General features: G+C 30.0%; 1 protein-coding gene and 1 long non-coding RNA gene across 2 annotated transcripts in view; one reads left to right on the top strand and one right to left on the bottom strand.

The window, feature by feature from the left end:
- Positions 1 to 545: 545 nt before the first annotated feature.
- On the top strand, positions 546 to 1,014 carry LOC136979148 (uncharacterized). The gene is made up of 3 exons (XR_010881347.1): positions 546 to 625; positions 741 to 837; positions 904 to 1,014. It is a non-coding gene; the product is annotated as an uncharacterized lncRNA (long non-coding RNA).
- Positions 1,015 to 4,267: 3,253 nt separating this feature from the next.
- The window catches only part of LOC136979171 (patched domain-containing protein 3-like), a 40,724-nt gene continuing 28,380 nt past the window's right edge, over positions 4,268 to 16,611 (bottom strand). Inside the window, exons 4-5 of the mRNA XM_067275099.1 lie at positions 7,190 to 7,519; positions 4,268 to 5,492 (exon numbers count right to left, since the gene is read on the bottom strand). Coding sequence (XP_067131200.1) covers positions 4,270 to 5,492; positions 7,190 to 7,519 — 1,553 coding nt within the window. The 3' untranslated portion in view covers positions 4,268 to 4,269. The remainder of the gene's footprint in view (positions 5,493 to 7,189; positions 7,520 to 16,611) is intronic.

The following is a 16,611-nucleotide window of genomic DNA, read 5'->3' as shown; positions in this document are numbered from 1 at the left end:
ACTTTTTCTTAATAAAGAAATATTATCTTCGCTTTTATTTTGTTTGTAAAATAAAAAATACGTCCGATAACACGTAAGAACCAAAATGGCGCGCAATACTTCAGGCTGCATATCGATGTTGAAACAGTTATGTTAAAAGATAAACACTAGATGACAGCACAGTTTGTTTTAAAATTTTATAATAAAATTATATACATGTTCAAAAATTAAAGAATTTTTTTCTTTTTATTCCACGAAAATGTGAAAATTGCTACTGATATTCTTGAGTATTAGATTTTATTTGAGAATAAATTATATTTCATTAAAGTAATTTACTTATTTTTATTTACTGTCTTACTTTTCAAATAATATAATAGTCATACAAACTACTATTAACGACCGTAACCAGACAGAATTATCGAGTAAATGTGTTTAATTTTATAGATTCTAGATTAATTTTTAAAAACACTGTGGAAATTTCAACATCTGTAGATATTAAAGGGGAGGAGGAAAGATAAAAACCACTATATATTTTAAATACTAGCAAAATTGTCACTTTTTGAAATTTCGAGCTAATTATTAAAGAACGTTAAAAATAATGATAAAGCATTTTTTTCTGGCGCTTGGATTATTTGTGGTAGTTCAGGTATACATAGAATAGAAACTAATAAATATTCATTAATTTATTGTAGATTTAATGATTAACATTCAAAATACGTAATTAGCATGATGAGTAATAAGAATTTATTTTTCAAAATTAGGCTTTGCAAAAATGTATATCACACAGCGACTGTAAAGAATCTGAATGTTGTGCTTCTACGTTTGTCGACGTGGTTTGTTTTACAAGACCTCAAAAAGGTAAAATACCGTAAAATTTGATAAAGTCACTAAATAAATATATTTTTAATAATGTTTTATTAACAGGAGATATGTGCGAACCTGTTGCAAAGCCTTTAGTAGCGTACAATATAACACTAGATATACATTTTCTGGGTTGTATGTGTCCCGAAGGTCTAGAATGCAAAATTGGAAAGGCAAGTTTAACTTTTAGAAAAAGTTTATGTGAATTCGTATGATTTTTGTTTGCCTTTTTTTACTTTTTAATAAAATTAGTTTTTAGAATGAAATATAATTATAATTATTTCTTCGTTAAATGTGCTTTGTTCTGTTCTCGACGTATTGTGTAGTATTTATTGCATTAATTTAAAACATATCTTTCTAAAATGTATTCAGTTATAAATTTATATTTATCTACTTTTTTTGCAGAAAATTAAAAAAAAAAATATTTTTTCTTATAAATTTTAAAAATATAGATATATATTTAGGGTTTAACTGGCACAGATGATACAATTTTTTAAGTGATAAATTTAGTTAATTTCTATTATTATTTCCATCTACTAGTACTTATTTTCTATTATCACGACTTATTATACTGGCGTTAAGATAATGCAACACAGTTTCACAGATCAAAAATTTGTTTTATTTTTGTATACCTGCATATGTTTGTTTTGTATACAAGAAATTTGTTTTATTTTTGTATTCCTACAGGTATACAAAAATAAAACAAGTACAAGTATACCTCGCCTTACGTCGGTAATTGGTTCCAGGAGAGGCGACGTAAATCGAATTTACTTGTGTAGTTACGACGTAAGTCGAAATTACGTTGGGAAATGCCAATAATGAGCACTAAATAAGACAACACAGAAACACAGATGTTTTCATGTTTAGTTCTCTAGGATTTATGATGATTATATTAACATTTACTGTAAATGTACATATTTTAATATGATTTTATGTGCTTATAACGCTTTTCTAGTGATATTACGACTTCAATATTTGTGGCGGACGGATGTAAAATCGAATAAAATGACTTAAACTTGATTTTTATTTTTCCATATACTTTTTTGACAAACGACATATAATTGAGAACGACGTAACTCGAAACGACGTAACTTGAGGTATACCTGTATACAACAAGTAATAAAACAAGTAATAAAACAGGTATACAAAAATAAAACAAATTCCTGTTATACAAAACAAAGCAGGTATACAAAAATAAAACAAAATTTCTGATCTGAGAAACTGTGTTGCATTATCCTTAACGCCAGTATAATAAGTCCTGATAATAGAAAATAAGTACTAATAGACGGAAATAATAATATAATTAAGTAAGGACATTGAGACATATTGATTTAGTTAATTTCTTTTTATTTTATGGTTAACATGTGAATTTCAAACTATTTAATAAAAATTATAAATAGATATCTTACATCTGATAAAATTTAATAAATGGTTTTATTTTATTTTATTTTTGTATATCTTCTATAATTAATTCAGTTATTTAATAGTTCAATATAAGAATATTTTTTTTTTTTTTTTTAGGATTTAAATGACAAAGTTTACAGATGCAGATAAAACGATTGTCAAATTGTAAGAAAAGGTCAATTGAAGAGTACAAAATATTGCTATAAAAAGAAAATCTTATAAATTGATGAATAAAAACAGGAATAAAGAAGTAAACTGTATTTTTATGTAACTAATAAATTTAATGATAAAATGTCAGAGTTTGATATTTTGACTTAAATTTATTAGGTTGAACAGCTGTTTCTGTATTTCTTAATTAAATGCTTCAATTTCAGTGAGTAATTATTTTTACATTTTGAAAATATTGTAGATTAGCGGTTCTCGACTTTTTTGTTTCATAGTTCCCCTTGGAGTTTGCTCAGTAGAAAAATCAACTAACTTTTTAGCATGTTGCTGCTTATCAGAACGTTTTTATTAAACATTATGATTTATACTCGTATATTTCTGCAATTATTATATAAAAGCAGTTTTGTATAATTTATTATGTAAAAATTTGGAAAAGAAAAATCTTATGACAATTTACAGGATAGTCAAAATATTTTTTAGGAGTTTTACTTTGATAAAGATAAACATGACGCAAAAAAATATTTTGACTATCGTTTAAATTGTTATAAGTTTCTACTTGGCAAATTTTTTACGTGTCAGACGTTTTTGTTTGGATATCAATTGTTTGTTTAATAATTATATTATTACGCGATATTTAATAAATGATGTTAAAGTCATTTCAGATGTATGCAAATACTGCACTAAAGTGTCGGCGATGGTAGTACTTGCTTTATAATATCGTTGGAATATACATAAAGTATGTGATGTACAGTACAAACGTATTACATTATATTATAATAGCGAAGTTGAGGCAAAAGTTTTAAACGCGAAAACGTGTACGTCCGACGTTCAGCACCGCTTTCCTGTAAGCCTAGAAGTTTGACAATGGCCTTTGGAATGTCGAGCATGATTCCACTGACTTTCCAAATGCGATTGCCAAACTTCTAGGCTTAGAGGAAAGCGGCGTTGAACGTCCGACGTACACGTTTTCACGTTTAAGCTTCGGCTTCAACCTCACTATTATGTCTTTTAATAAGTAATTCATGCCTACATGTATTTTTAGTATTCACTAGTAATGGTGTATGAACAAATTCAAATATTTAAGCGACTATAAGGACAAAATGCTTAAGCCGAAAGAAAATTTTGCATTGTAACGACGTAAGCAAACGAGACACGCGCTATCCATCATTCCAAATTTGGTGAGGCTCTTGTCAAATTTTCTTGAATAACGATCGTTTTTGTCCACGTTTTCGAAATATTGACCATATATACCTAAGTATATGTACGGTACTTCAGTGTTTATATTTAACTTTATGTAATGTTTCCGTATAAAGCCTACGCTAACTCTGTTATTCTAACACAAGCATAATTCAGGATCTTACATCTAAATTTTGATGCATTAAAATTAGTACTTACTTCATAATTTTTAAATACAGTACAATGAAGCGAACATTAGTAAATTAAACAATACAGAGCATCAATTAAAATTTCCCTTATAAAATGTAAACTGCTTACAAGCAAATTATGTTAGAGTTTTTAGTTCACCAAGCACAATAATGATTTTAAATGTCTTCGGTTCAGTCTAAAATTCGATTTGAACATACGAAGATATAAAGCACTCAACTCTACTTAAACCTTTGATAAATTTATTTAAAAAATTTGTAAACTGGTTGTTACTTATGATTATTGCCAAGTTGCCAAGTTTCGTTCATTTCCACACAATGATAAAGATATTCAATTTTACTGAATTACAATGTTAAATTGACTAATTATATAAGTTTTAAGTACAGCACATGTGACTGACTACTATAAATTTTAACTTCATATACAAACATTTTCAACAATTCAATAATAGAAACAGCAATAATATATCCAAAGTGATCAGACAATATTAATTTGCTTCTTCCAAGGAATATGAACGGAATCGACGATACTAAGAAGAATGGGTAATACAATTAAACCGTTAAACACTGAGAATATCATAACTGAAACAATTACCTTAAAAAATACAATAAACATATAAGACGGTCCGAAAATACAAACTATTCCTCCGATGAAAGTAGATAAACATCCTTGAACAATCGGATATCCAATGCATTGCAACGATGCTTTTATTTTCTCATTAGGATCTGTTTCTTTGCAATTTTTGTAAGCGTGAGCAATGTGCACCGAGTAATCAACACAAAATCCCGCGCTCATTATTAAAAACATTACAGAAATCAGATCTAAACTCACATTCCATGCACTTCCGTAACCCAAAGTTTCCACTTGAATACAAATAACAGTAAATAAAACAACAATGCTGGAAGATATGTCAGAAATAAATATAAGAAATATTACAAATACCGACAAAATAGCGATTACTACGGCTTTTAAGTAAATTGCAGGCATATTTAAATACTGATCGTAAAACACAAACCAATAGTTATAAACAAACATATCATATTTGCTGTCAGCTGCAAGTTTACGTAATTCTTCTATTAAGAATTTTTCGTCACCTCCGCTTCTGACGTTACGACATGTAAGTAAACATCTCGAAGCTATAATTTGATCACGTTCCTTATTCCACACGATATCACTTTCAAATATTCCATTGTGAAATTTTAAAAACACTTTTTTCAGTCCTTCTAGAAATCCCTGCGTTGTGTTTACGTCAAAATCTTTAATCAAGTAATTAATTCTAGAATCACGAATATAAGACAAATATTCTCTCAACCAACATTCTGTATAATTGGATCCAGTCACGTAAGGAACACTTTCGAATGTTTTTAAAATGTTTTCTATGTCCATTTGAACGGTTGGATTTGAATAATCTAGAGTTTGATTGAATACTACTTGTACTGTGTAAGGATAATCGGTGAAATATTGATATTGCATTTTCATATATTTCCCTCCATAAGAATGGAATGGAAAAATATTAGTATAATCCATTCCTTGTTTTATGAAATAAATATTATAAATTGCCCCTGCTATTAGACAAGTGAATGAAAATATTACTAATAATTTGATAATGGTTTGGCTCAAAAAACCACCAAATTTTTCGGGGAGACTTTTCACTTTCTTCAGAACCTTCAGAATTTTTTCGATACTTGATGAGTTTTTTTCTACAAAAAGTAAAAGTTCCGTTTAAATATATTTATATAATAATGATAAACTAATCATAAACCTATATTTAATTTATTGTATGTCTTTAAATACACTGTTCGATTTTAATGCAATAAATTGTGCTAATAGCTACAAAAATGTAAAATGAGTATTATCGAGTACAATATATATTTGGAGAATTTGTGTAATATTAGACTATTATTTGACAGTAATGTTCATATTTAAATTAATTAATGTTGCAAAAACTTCAGGAATTTATTTTCGTATTTAAGCAGAAATAGTAATAGCAAATATTAGCGTTATTTCATATTTCTTAAATGTTCCTTAATATCTTTCTCGATTTATAACTTCCAAAACATCTAAAGTAATAATGTATTTATTTATTTGTTTAGTTTCATTTAAATAATGTATTATTGTTGTACAAATCAAATATTTTGTTTTATACAGTTCAATTGTACACTAAAAATAGGAAAACACAATCATTAAATCTTAGATACTATTGCATTCAATAAAATGCATTGTGTTACAGATAAATTGTCTACAAAATTTTTTTTTCAATTATTTTATTAAATTTTATCGTAAATATTTTTATAGCACATTTTTCATTATTATTATTATTTCTTTCTCTTTCTGCACGTCTTTCAGCCGTAAAAGCAAATACAGTCAAACCTGTTTTTGTGCGGGGGATAGGGACTGCATAAAAGAAAATGCATAAAAAAAATCGCGCGAAACTTCACGAGTGGCTATAAAAAATAGTTTTCGCAACACAATTAAAAAAATATTTTTTTTATGCGGTGAATAGGAACCGCATAAAAAACGTCTCACGTAGAAAATAACTCGAAACCGTACGAAATAACTAGGAATTGCTTTTTTAACTCCTTGGGCCTTTTTCTGCAACACCTAATGGGGAAAAAATCCTCTAAGAATTTTAATTTTTATATTAATTAATTATTTTCACTTAAATACGAATCTAACATTAAAAAGTTAAAAATAATCGTTAGATAATGATTTTATTTGATAAATATAGCTGCAGGAAGTGTTATTTCATTTAACAAGGCGTGAAATTTTACACCTGCAGTCTAAAGCTGGAGGAAAGCTAACTTACCGCATCTGTTCAAATATAACATAATATTTATGGTTTTTATGCTATTAAAATAAGAGGGAACCGAAATAAACGTATGAGAAAAAAATTTTTCTGAATAAAAAATGAAAAAACCTGCTGATGTCATAGAAAACAACCAATAGAGTTTTTAAAAATTTTACAGGAGTCAATTATGTTCCAATTTGAAATTTTCATATACCGCCAAAAAATGCACAAAACAAATCGCACAAATAAAAATCGCACAAAAACAAGTTTGACTGTATAAAAACGAATCAAAACAAGCAAGTTTTTTTAACGAGTCATATAATAAATACATTTTACTGACAATTATTTAATTTTTTCCTGTTTTCACACCAATCAGTTGTTATTTCTAAACACGATCTTATATAATTGCTTTGCAAGTAAGAAAAACTATTTGCTGATATGTCTGTTCTTTCCATAATATTAATTCCTTTCAAATTCATGAAATATTAGATATGAGACGTAACATTTTCTTTTTTTGTAGAATTATGTTCTACAAAAAAGACATAAACAAATATTGAAGATTTTTCATATCTTGCATAATTTTTTATAAATAAAATATAAAAATCTTACCTGTCACATCTGTACGAACATGATATAAAAATAGAGAATGAAAGTTATGCTTTTCTCTGTATCCGTCGATTGCCATCACCGCACCAAAGAAAAATATTTGATAAATATAGTCGAATAACACGGATATGGCGCTATATATACTGAAGATACGAATACTTCTATAAGGAGTTATTACTCCTAAAATGAATGATATAAAATTGGTTAATGAAGTCATCGTTATGGAAATACAGACATCAGAAAAGGTTTCACTCATTCTTTCTTTGACGCTATGGTTCTTATTCGTTCGTCTCCAGGCAGCCAACAATACGAAAGAATCGTCCATCCCGATACCTGCATAAACATTTTTGCTAAATCTTTTACTAAATATAAGTATAATGTCAGAATTTAAGAGTACAAGAATACAAAATATATACAGTATAAACTAGCAGGTATGCCCGGCGTTGCCCGGACAAAAAGTAAGTATAAACATTAAGATCATTAGATTACTTCGTACTTCTAATTATTATATTATTTTTTAGTATTTGATTTATATTATTACAAAGGTTACCATACGTGAGGGTTTATCATACCAAGTGACCAATATAAAACATTTCAAAAAATTGTTGAATTGTGTACAGTAGAAAAATAAATTGTTTTTAAAATGTGTTAGCTTGGTGACTCGGTGTAATAAACCCTTACGTAAGATATCCTTTTTACTTATATTAATTAAATATCATTCTCATTTTATAACAGTCAGAGTCAAACCACTCTTCTTTAGCTTTATTTTGAATATTTCTTCTGTTTTTGTTTTTATTAACGCATGTGTAATCGTTTAATATGGTTATTATTAAACACAATATTATATTTTTTCATTATTAGTACTAGTTATTACCGGAATGGCAATAAAACGATTATCAATCTCTATCCGATATTTTGAAATTATTTTATTTTTGGACTATTGTTGCGTTGATTGTTAGTGGACTATTGTTGTTTTGGACTACTGGACTAGTGTTATTTTTGGACTATTGTTGCTGAAAATAGTCGAAATTTGGTTATTGTAGGAAAGTGATCCGATGCATCCATTAACGTTGTCATAAATTTCAAGTAAGAAATTGAAGTAATTCGACCAAAGATAGTCGTTTATTTCCTCCAGGAAGAGATGTTAGTCAACAGCTACTAATTATTACTGGTCTATTATTAATATTTGAAAAGTAATCTGTGTTGTGATGTTTCCGCATGTGATCGAAGTTGCTAACCTTAACGCCAAAACACTTCATATAAAACTTTTATAAATAAAACAAATCTTGTAAAAAAAGAATAATTGCTTTTATGGAATCCTGTAAATAATCTGGTAAAACCAGGTTAAAAAAGTAAAGCTTAGCAAAAACATCTACGTAAAGGAAACCTTTGAAACTTGACATAAGAATTAAGAATAGTGGAAGCAGATTTCACAGCAAGACTTAACATGTATATAAAGTACACATTACGCAGTCTACAACTCAGAGAAGTTTGAATAAAGCAATGTCGCTATGATGATAATTACGAAAAATAAACAACTGAACAGAAAAAGACTTCGAGCTTTACTTTGTGCCTTAAAATCGTTGCACGTACCATACATTAATTTGAATTCTAAAAACTTTAAATTAAAATCCAAGTAAAAAGCTACTCTTTAAAATCCGACTTCGAGTGAGTTAAGAAGACAAAAAAAGGACGAAAAGATGCTATACTTTCATAATTTTATTGATTCTATTTCCCAAATGCATTTCGCAACGCCTCATCAGTGGGTAGTTGAGTTTTGGTAACCTCCGTTCCTTTTATGCTGGATGATGTTTTCCCAGCATGCGTCTATCTGCATACCGTCATTCAGATTGATTAAATTTGCATATTCTTTTATACAAAAAGTTCTATTATTCTACGTTTTAAACAATCTTCTTCTTTATAAAGTATTTTTATATTATTTCTATCTATGTTACAAAAATTATTTTTATAATGTAGGTACCACGGCGATTCTTCTCTTTTTAATCTTATTGCTGCCTCGTGCTCTTTTAAACGTACTTCTAACTTCCTTCCGGTTTCTCCGACGTAAGACTTCGTTTGTGGACAAGTACAAGATAATTTATAAATTACACCTGCAACATCAAGTTTGTTTAACATATTGGCATCATCTTTGTTTATGACATTAACTATATTCAACAATTTGTTCTTTTGTTTTGCCACGATACATATAGAATACTGTTTGAAAATTAATTTATATCTCTCATAAAGTTTATGTACATACGGAAATTTAACATATAAATGTAAAGAATCATATTGATAATATTATATATCTGTAATTTACAAATTGATTGTACCACTTACATAATAAATTCTTTGGATAATCATTCAATAAATATTTTTTAAAAAGTTGTTTTATTTCTTTATCTATGTCTTCTTGTAAGGATGTCCTATTTACTATTTTTTTGAGGTCCATAGTAAAGACGTTTTTTTTGGTTTCTACGGGACAATATGATTTGTAATTAATATAGTCTTTTTTGTATTACATAATTTTTCGTACTTACGGAATAGCAATCGGTTTTCCTTTCTCAATATAGTAATATCCAAATAATTTAATTCCTGATTTTGTTCTTCTTCACTGGTGAACTTTAAGTTGTTACTCAAACTGTTTGCATAGCTTTCAATATCTTGGGATGAAGTTATTTGTGAGTCATATATAATTAATATATCATCAACGTAACGTGCGTAGTACTCTATACTTGAGCCTGATGAATATAATACACCCATACCTCGCTATACGGCCGCTCTTTATATGGCATTTCGCTATAACGGCCCTCTTCAATTAAGGCACGTTTTCGATTTACGGCCTAAAATGTTTCGCTATAACGGCAAAAAAACTTTTTTTCGATGTCGATATATCTACATGTTGCCAATCTTGCGCAAGCGCAATCTCGATGCACACTCTTTGCTATTTCCTCTTGTTTACGAGCCTTATTCAGTGTGTGCTCATAAAGCGGCTGGTTTAGACTTGTCTGTGAGTGTTTTATATACATATTTATTACTGATTGTTACACATTAACTGGAAAAATTGGAAACAATTAGGGACATTTTTGGTACGTAAGTACTGTACATATGTATGTAAGTACAAATTAAAAATTTATAATCTAGCACATGATCTCGGCTTTGAAGGTTTGAACGAACGTGATGTGCTTGATCTACTTGAAGCTGATAGGGAACCCCTTTCATATGAGGAACTCATTCAGTTGCAAGCAGAACCGGCATTTGATGAAGAGACAGAGCCTGTTGTATCCAAACAGCTAACATCAAAAAATTTGTCGAAAGCTTTTTCCAGTTTCGAACAAGGAATAAACATCCTCCTTGAAAACGATCCTGACGTCGAACGTAGCGCTAAAGTTTCTCGAGGAATTAATTCAGCCATTAGCTGTTATAAATCACTGAAGAACGAAATAGACAAGAAGGCAAGACAAACAACGTTGGACAATTTTTGTAAGCCAAGCCCATCCTTACCAGCGAAAAATGATGACGACAGTGATCTGCAGGTTACCATTTCTTCATCGTCTTCAGATTAAAGCCATTTTTAAAAAAAATATGTATGTAAACATACACATATTTTATGTAACATGAAGTTGTTTCATTTTTGTTTATAGATTATTGTTGGTTTTTGGAGTCTGTTATTATTTTATGTACAAATGTATGTACTTGTTATGTATGTATTTTTGATTTAAATGAAATAAAAAGATAAAATGCATTTTGAATGATAAACCATGTTATATATTTAACAAATTTGGAACCGATCCCATTGAATTTGTATGAATTTGTATTAGAATAATTGATTCCTTATACGGCTTTTCGCTTTGCGGCCAAGTTTCGTGGAACGTATCTAGGCCGTAAAGCGAGGTATGGGTGTATTTTCATCAATCGGTATCATGCAGCTATCAGCCAGTTTTGGTCCGACGACCGATCCCATAGAGATTCCATTCTTTTGTCGGTAAAAGTCTGTGTAAATTTTAAAATTGATTATTTCTAAATATAAATTCAATAAAAATTAAAATGTGCTCAGGTATATTATATCTATTTATGGTTTCTTTAATCATTTCTAGTGTTATCGATGGATACATGGATTTGATATCTAAACTCATAAGACAATGACTTTTTTTAATTTTACCTTTTAGTAGTCCATTAATTAATTCATCTGTGTTTTTTATGCTGTAGAGTGATCTATCGATTTTCTGCAAGTAGATTTTCAAGTAATATTCAAGATTATATAAAACTGTTTTTTTAAAATCCACCAATGGTCGACATATATTACCAGGTTTATGAGTCTTAATTCTTAGATTTAATTTTGGATATCGTATATTATTAAAGTCTAATATCTTTTTTACCTGGTGACTTGGGACTTCCTGTTTATATTTCTTCATTAATTTTGTAAGATTTTTCTTTATTTCCTTTAACGGATCTATTGGCAACTGTTCATATTCGTCAGACGTGACTATTTCAGTTTTCTTAAATTGTAATTCTTCTTTTGTTAATATAACAAGTTGATGCGATTTATCTGCCTTTACTATGGAAAGGTTATGTTTCTTAAAAAACTTAATTAATCTTTCTGATTTTTTAATTATTTTATTTGCTTTTTTATCAGTTATATAACTATTTTTACCTCTGTACTTGCCCAAGTCTTTACTTAAGTTGGCTCGTAGCTGTGCTTTATCCTCGTTGGATCCAGATATTTTCCGTATAACATTTTCAACTTCTGCTACTATCGGATAAGGTTTAGCGTACATTGGTAAGTTCATATTAAGTCCCCAGGACAACAATCTCAGAAAATCCCGTGGTATATTTACAGAAGTAAGATTAATTACCAATTTATTCAACCAATCTTGTTTTTCTAGTTCAGTAGGATACTCAAATTTAATTTTCAATTTCTTATTTTTATTTATCAAATAAGAATCTAAATTATTGACAGTTACTCTATTTCCACTAGATCTTTTCATTTCTTTTAATTTTTTCCTTAGTAAAAATAATTTTTTACCTTTTATCTTGATTGCTGACTTCATAATCATTTTTTCTATTTTCTTGACATCACCTAGTTGAATACTAGAACGTATAGACTCGGGTAAACGGAAGGTTACCGGTGTATGTTCTTCTCGTAAGAAGCACTTGAAGTAGTTCACATCTATCGTCAATCGGTTTATTTGTCGCTGTAACTCCTCTATCCCCATTCTTCGATTCTCAAAGTGCTGAAACTATTCAAAAAATTTAAAAAACCAATGAGATCGGTAAAATTTGAATTCTAAAAACTTTAAATTAAAATCCAAGTAAAAAGCTACTCTTTAAAATCCGACTTCGAGTGAGTTAAGAAGACAAAAAAAGGACGAAAAGATGCTATACTTTCATAATTTTATTGATTCTATTTCCCAAATGCATTTCGCAACGCCTCATCAGTGGGTAGTTGAGTTTTGGTAACCTCCGTTCCTTTTATGCTGGATGATGTTTTCCCAGCATGCGTCTATCCGCATACCGTCATTCAGATTGATTAAATTTGCATATTCTTTTATACAAAAATGTTCTATTATTCTACGTTTTAAACAATCTTCCTCTTTATAAAGTATTTTTATATTATTTCTACCGGAAGGAAGTTAGAAGTACGTTTAAAAGAGCACGAGGCAGCAATAAGATTAAAAAGAGAAGAATCGCCGTGGTACCTACATTATAAAAATAATTTTTGTAACATAGATAGAAATAATATAAAAATACTTTATAAAGAAGAAGATTGTTTAAAACGTAGAATAATAGAACTTTTTGTATAAAAGAATATGCAAATTTAATCAATCTGAATGACGGTATGCAGATAGACGCATGCTGGGAAAACATCATCCAGCATAAAAGGAACGGAGGTTACCAAAACTCAACTACCCACTGATGAGGCGTTGCGAAATGCATTTGGGAAATAGAATCAATAAAATTATGAAAGTATAGCATCTTTTCGTCCTTTTTTTGTCTTCTTAACTCACTCGAAGTCGGATTTTAAAGAGTAGCTTTTTACTTGGATTTTAATTTAAAGTTTTTAGAATTGAAATTTTACCGATCCCATTGGTTTTTTAAACTTTTTGAATAGTTACATTAATTTGACTGAAAGTTAGAACATCTTTCAGCATTATCAGTAGGAAGTTTGGAACAATGGGTTAATGAGTTACTAAGGGGAGATGAAATCAGGGGAGGAGCGAGATGTTTAAGTTTTGTCTGGTTAAGTATGTCCTCGTAAAAATCGCGTTTATGGAAAAATTATTATAATTGTTTTTATTTATTTGGTTACGGCAATGTGACATGTGAGCGATCTCCAAGGAGGATGCATTTCAGAAAGACTGTCATGTAAACCTGGTCCCTATTTAGTTGTTACTAAAGAGGAATATCCGGAAAAGTCCTTGTGGCCAGTCCGTTGGCAAACCCACGACTGTTTGGTTATTTTATAGATTTGATTATTAGAGGGTATTTATTTGGTTGCAATTTGTAAAATTTTAATTTGAAAACATTGTAGATCTATAAACTCCCAGTGTCGTCTGATGTCTATCTGTTTTCTGTTACTATCTAGAACAAAATGTGATAGATGAACGTCGATACCAGATATGGAAGGCGTAAAAGCAGTCGGCACATCTTTACTATACAGAGTATACGAAGTTTTAATTTTCAAAGGAAATAACGTTACTTAATTTCAAAAATTTCCCCTACACAGAGATAGATGCAAAACCGGCACGACCACATTGCTAACAAGAAAAGTATGATGTACTGTACAGGGGCAAAACATCTCTCCACGCAGCCAAGTACCAGGGCCGTGTACAGTAACACAGAACACCTAACTTAGAATTCTGAGTGGCTTACTGGGCGGAGCTAAAAATGTTCTGAGCATGATTGAACAATTATTCTTAGTTAGAATTCTGAGTGGCTTAGTGGGCGGAGCTAAAAATGTTCTGAGCATGATTGAACAATTATTTTTAGTTAGAATTCTGAGTGGCTTAGTGGGCGGAGCTAAGAATGTTCTGAGCATGATTGAACAATTATTCTTAGAATTCTGAGTGACTTAGTGGGCGGAGCTAAGAATGTTCTGAGCATGATTGAACAATTATTCTTAGTTAGACAACCGGGCAAAATGGTGAAAGAAGTTAAACTTACGATCGCAACAATTGTCGCAAACTAACTGGTCGAAAAGACTGAAGTAACTAATACAATTATTCAAATGGAAGCTGCGTCAAATCGTGATGAAATTAATGAAGTAATTATTAATTGTATTCAACGAAATAGACTGCTATGTTCCATTAAAATGTATTCGAATCTATAATATCGAGTATGATAATTTTACATTTCGAAGTCATTTCAGAATGAGTTACTGATTTAGAATGGGAAAATAACTTTGCAATTGTTATAATAAAATACTTTTAGTCCAACACGAGCAGCCCTTGCAAATCGTACGACGAGACAAAAACAACGATGTCACTAGTAGAAAGTTAGATAAAAGAAGCTGACTGAACTAGCTAGAATTCTAGCGGTGGGAGGATTCAAGCAGCAATTAGAAACGAGTTTAACATCGCAGCATAACTAGACTTAGTAAGATTTCTGCGTTACTGAACACGGCCAAGTGTTAGCTGTATCACTAATGATACAGCGCTTACATTTCTCACTAAATACTTGTCGCAGTAATTAAGTGAATATAATATATACTACTAGCAGATAGGCCCGGCGTTGCTCGGGCAAAAGTAACGATAGCGAAGATTAAGATTATTACGTTATAGTCAACCTTAACCGTTTTCACAGAATGCAAGAATTGGGTCCCCTGTTTCCGGACTAATTAGAAAATTTTTAGATGGGTCTAAAAATATGTTCGATTTTTCGCAAAACGAAAAAAACTGCATCTGCGTCTTGCACGTCGCTTTCTCTTAACACTTCCATTGTTACGTAACACTTCCATTTTTGACACTTCCATTGTTGATGGAAGTCTTAAGACTTAATCCTGTCCCTCTCCCCTGCGGAGAGGAATTTCGAAAAATCCCTTCTTAGTGTGCGTTCTCGTGACGTACAGTACCCTAACTGTGTACCAAATTTCAACTTTCAACTCCCTACCGTTTGGGCTCTGCACTGATTATTATTATTATTATCAACTCGTCTCGATTATATATATAGATATATATTTTAAAGTTATATCCTTTTTTATAAGAATTATATTTAGTTTATTAGTTTAGTTTTTTTGCCAATAGAAACGCAACGTGCAAACCAGAAAACCGAATAGAGATCCAAATCACGTGACTATTCCAATAGATATTTTGGGGTGAGATGTTCGACATTAAGTTAGCAGTACACAAACGTAACTGACGAGTTTTGTAGCAACTCGTCGAACGGCGTAGGCATGTATAGCGAACAAACATCCTCATTTATATACATTGAAAAAGATTACCAGGTGAAAGTTAATTATTTCACATATAGATAAAATAGAAAAAACGCTGAATTAAAAAATAAGTGTCTTCATCTTTCTTAACATTTCCGCGATACAATTTACATTTTAATAATTCATTTGTTTTGGCTGGTGACTTTTGTCAAGCACTTCACTTGTGACTATAATTCTAAAATTACCAATTTGATTAACACGATTGATTTTGAATGTTAAAGAAGACTAACATATTTACTTTAATAAGAAAACTACAATAGTAACTGAAATGCAACGTTCTCCAACTAAGCGGGGAAGACCACCACTTCACAGAACCAAACCAGTGAGTAAACGTAACGACTTCACAGCAACAAGTTCCAAGTTAATTACGGATTTTAATTTACAAACGGATAAGCATCTACATGTTAATTCCGAGGAGTATGAGAGTGTTAGTGAAGATTTAATACAACACACTCAAGAAAATTCAGGTGAGCCACTCTTATCATCTACCTCAGCACAGGACCCGGATAATCTGTTAGACACTTCTTCGATAGTTTCATGGAACAAAATTTCCAATCTTATAAAAGTATCTAACAATAAACTATTTAGCCAAATTACTAATATTAAGGAGGAATTGCATTTAATTCATGAAAACTTACGTGAAACCAAAGAAAGACAAAGATGGAAGAACAGATCACCAAATTATCTCAACAGAACCTTGCAGATCAAAAAAGACTTCACACAATTTAAAATGGACAGTATAACTAATGATCATAACCGGAATAATATCATATTATACAATTATCCCGCTTCGAGGGCTATTATTAATTAAGGAAGAAATTTATAAATTTATTGTTTCATTATTAAATATTCATAAAATGGTTCAATAAGATATTTTAGAGATAATTCAATTAACGAAAGTACCTAAGTTGACTTTAAAAATAATCTCTAGCAATAATCAACTTCGAAATTGTGTCTTCTTTACCTACATTCGAAAAAAACAAGAAAACCAACT

The sequence above is a fragment of the Centruroides vittatus genome, unplaced genomic scaffold, assembly GCF_030686945.1.
Source record: "Centruroides vittatus isolate TY-2023 unplaced genomic scaffold, ASM3068694v2 contig_595, whole genome shotgun sequence".
Classification (NCBI taxonomy): Eukaryota; Metazoa; Arthropoda; class Arachnida; order Scorpiones; family Buthidae; genus Centruroides; species Centruroides vittatus.
The sequence above is the reverse complement of the archived record's forward strand: the minus strand, read 5'-3'. Positions and strand labels throughout refer to the sequence as shown.